Genomic DNA, 4,074 nt, shown 5'->3' on the forward strand with positions numbered 1-4,074 from the left:
ATGACTGATCGTTCACAGCAAACTAACCAATACTCATTTTTTTTTTAATGAGCCGCATTTGCACTGACTCGCAGCGGTGCCCTTTTAGCTCGGAAAAGTTTCCTGCTATCTGATTGGTTAGAATTATCTTGTCCAACCAATCAGCGATCAAGAAACTTTTCCAAGCTAAAAGGCACCCCTTCGAGCCGGTGCAAATCTGCCGCACTAAAAAGAATTGACTATAGTAGGGTATGTGGATAGCCCTGACTATAGTACAGCTTTGGTGATCATGGCGATACACATACCCTTTCACGACACTAAGGTACTTTTACTTAGAAATGGCTTTATATATATATATATATATATATATATATATATATATATATATATATATATATATATATACACACACACATATATATATATATATATATATATATATATATATATGCATACATGTATATATATATATATATATATATATATATATATATATATATATATATATATATATATATATATATGTATATATATTTACGGCTGGCGAATTACGTAAATTCCTGAGCTCCGAAATTCACCTGGTTTATTTTGTTTAAATCTGTTACACTTGAAAATTACCCGAGCTCTGAGGATATTACGCAACTCCCAGACGGCAATATATATGAACACTGAACATCCAAAGGTCTATTACTTTTGAATCAAAACAAAACTGGGTGATTATTTATGTGAACTATTAAAAAACCAACCTCTTTCTTCGATTCTTAGTCAGAGAATACAAACAAAACACCGAGAAAAAAATTGGTTATGGAAATACTACACACTTTACAAAAATAAATGTATTCTATAAAAAGTTAACAATACAAAAGAATTAACACCAAAAATAATACACTCAAAATTTAAATCTGAACTAAACCTTAGATTAAGACAAAACAAAGACACTGAAAAAATATACAATAATGTATTTCACTGGAAAATTAATTTATGAAAATATTCAATTTTGATAATCAATAGAAAGAGTTAACACTTTAACACTCTAATGAACATACAATACTGAAATTTACATATATGTAACTGTTATACTTACGTCTTTTGGTTCACATGAGGTTACAGAATGGTTAAGCAAAATTTTTAATGCACTTTAATGTTTAACTTGAATCTCAAAGGGCCAGTTAAAAAAATTTATATTAGAATGTACTTACATTAACATACTACACTTGAATTAACATCCCATAATTTCATCAACGTTTGAACACCACTATACATAATATATGTTGGATAAAAATAACTTATTCTCGTTTGAGAGGACACACCCACTTGAGAGAAGAGAGGGCAGGCAGACATTGGCTCTTTCATAGGGATAGGCTGGGTCTCTTCTGCTGCTTATGCATTTCTGGGGCTATGTATATTAACTTAATTATTCTAGAAAATAGCATGGGGGGCATGGCTCTAGTGGCGCAAGGTTACCAACGTAGTCAATTGAAGAAGGGGTATTAGACTTGCTTTTGGTTCACATGAGGTTACAGAATGGTTAAGCAAAATGTTTAATGCACTTTAATGTTTAACTTAAATCTCAAAGGGCCAGTTAAAAAAATTTATATTAGAATGTACTTACATTAACATACTACACTTGAATTAACATCCCATAATTTCATCAACGTTTGAACACCACTATACATAATATATGTTGGATAAAAATCACTTATTCTCGTTTGAGAGGACACACCCACTTGAGAGAAGAGAGGGCAGGCAGACATTGGCTCTTTCATAGGGATAGGCTGGGTCTCTTCTGCTGCTTATGCATTTCTGGGGCTATGTATATTAACTTAATTATTCTAGAAAATAGCATGGGGGGCATGGCTCTAGTGGCGCAAGGTTACTAACGTAGTCAATTGAAGAAGGGGTATTAGACTTGCTTGTGAGGCAACCCTCTCTCAGCTATCTCCGCCCACCTACCTTTCGTGACAATAAAAAAAGAGTAAATCTAATTCAAAAATTTTTGTGCACTTTCTACCCACGAGGAAACAAAGATGACGTATTCCCTCATCCTCATATCTCGTGTGTGTCATACAGCATACCTAAACGAGCTTACATAAGACTTCGTACAAAACTACGTGAAATAAAAAGTTAATTCCTAAAAATAATGTAAATTTACATATAGTGAATTGAATGAAAATACAATTAAATGAACGCCCAAAGTCTTATGTAATTTCCATACATTACTTAAACCTATATAATTGGAACTCATCTTATGAGCTGGCTATAAATGTCTTAAATACACAAATGAAATACAAGAATTAAATATTTACTCTTATGCTAGACCAGCTTCGTAAGTATATATATATATATATATATATATATATATATATATATATAAAGATTTTGACATATGAAAAATCTATATTTGGGTGAGATAGCTATGTCGTCCTGATGGAAGTTCCTCGAAGGCAACTTTCATCTCGGGATATATATATATATATATATATATATATATATATATATATATATATATATATATATATATATATATATATATATATGTGCGTGCATACGTGCGTGTGCTTATATACTTGTGTCTTTTTGTTTGTGTATTCGTTACTACTGAAGCAAAACGTTGAATTATTCAATTCCGGGGTCTCTAGGTTACTATGCAATTCGTGCCATATATCAGTAACATATATGAGAAATTCCATTAAAGTTCAATTGTGAATGTAACATCGTACAAAGTCACTTTCCAAGGATATACTTAGTTCTTAAAAGAATCACAACATTGGAGAAAATTTCATCACAATTAGGATCGAGATGATATAGCATTCCTCATTACCGGGGTTGTATGAGTGAATGTGCGGGGCTGTTTTGAATAACTAAAATAAATTCTTACTTATAAAAAGAGTGTTTTACGTAATCTTTTTTATTTATCTAGTTTTTCATAACATATGCTTAACAAGTTTTATGCAAAATCTTTGAACCACAGTGCTGTATTTGTGCTATTCCATGTTCCTGCAATTCAACCCTCTTTTTATTGATATAAAAACCTCATAAGCGAGAACAACAAAAGCTCTTTTTGATTGATTATTATTATTATTATTATTATTATTATTATTATTATTATTATTATTATTATTATTATTATTATTATTATTATCAGCTAAGCTACAATCCTAGTTGTAAAAATAGGATGCTATTAGCCTAAGGATTACAAAACAAGGAAAGTAGCCAAGTGAGTAAAGATGACAGGGAAACAGGTACAGTAGAAAGTGTGTCTAATTGTACCTTCAAGTAAGAGAACTCTAATCCAAGAAAGGGGAAGACGTATGTAAGTGCATTCCCTTGTGTAGAAAAAGAAAAAAAAACTTGAAATCGATTTGCAGTTTATTCAAATAAATCTTTCCTCCACAATTTCACTAAAACTATGAATAATTTTGTCGATAAATTTTGGATACATTTTATCTACTTTGTTTATATTTTCATCTACCGTCATTGCTAAAGATTTTGTGCTTCCCTCTGGATACTCAGACGGTTTCACGATGTAAGAAAACGGTAACATCAAGAAGAAAAGACCCCATTCATATCTCTTCTTATATTCTTCCTTTAGTTGTTGAAGGGAGAAAGGGACACTTCTACCATCACATTTCATTACTGCATTAAAGCTTTTATGATAAGACGCGAGTAAGTCATTCAAATTACTTGGTTTCATGACTTCTGGGTGAAGATTCAATCCCGTCAGATATCTCAGATCTGTTGCAAGAGAAGCGGCACGAGATACCTGAAGATCAATCATCATGACTTCGACGGGGATGCCCTTGTCATTGTATCTGGTTTTGAGATAAGAAAGACGGATAATCAAGGTTTAAACTAAATTATATCAAAACTAAATATAATTTAACAACTAAGTAATATGCAAACATTTCTTACTGAAAACGACTCCTTTAATCGTCTCACCTGAATAGCATGTTATTGTTCCAGCAATCACCATGGCATATAACAGCGAATGGCTCCTCCAAGACAAGGTTCCTTTCCAGTATATCTTCAAGTGCCGATTCGTTAGAACATAGCCATTCCTGAGCTTTTTCATAACCTCCCTTTCGACGAAGAATT

The 4,074-nt window shown here is 31.9% G+C and overlaps 1 protein-coding gene across 1 annotated transcript in view; it reads right to left on the reverse strand.

Annotated features, from left to right (window-relative positions):
• Positions 1–3,173: 3,173 nt before the first annotated feature.
• LOC137639145 (uncharacterized) overlaps positions 3,174–4,074 on the reverse strand; it is a 2,731-nt gene continuing 1,830 nt past the window's right edge. Inside the window, exons 2-3 of the mRNA XM_068371452.1 lie at positions 3,919–4,074; positions 3,174–3,791 (exon numbers count right to left, since the gene is read on the reverse strand). The exon at positions 3,919–4,074 is cut by the window's right edge and continues 652 nt beyond it. Coding sequence (XP_068227553.1) covers positions 3,353–3,791; positions 3,919–4,074 — 595 coding nt within the window. The 3' untranslated portion in view covers positions 3,174–3,352. The remainder of the gene's footprint in view (positions 3,792–3,918) is intronic.

This window comes from Palaemon carinicauda, chromosome 4, assembly GCF_036898095.1.
Source record: "Palaemon carinicauda isolate YSFRI2023 chromosome 4, ASM3689809v2, whole genome shotgun sequence".
In the NCBI taxonomy this organism is placed as follows: domain Eukaryota; kingdom Metazoa; phylum Arthropoda; class Malacostraca; order Decapoda; family Palaemonidae; genus Palaemon; species Palaemon carinicauda.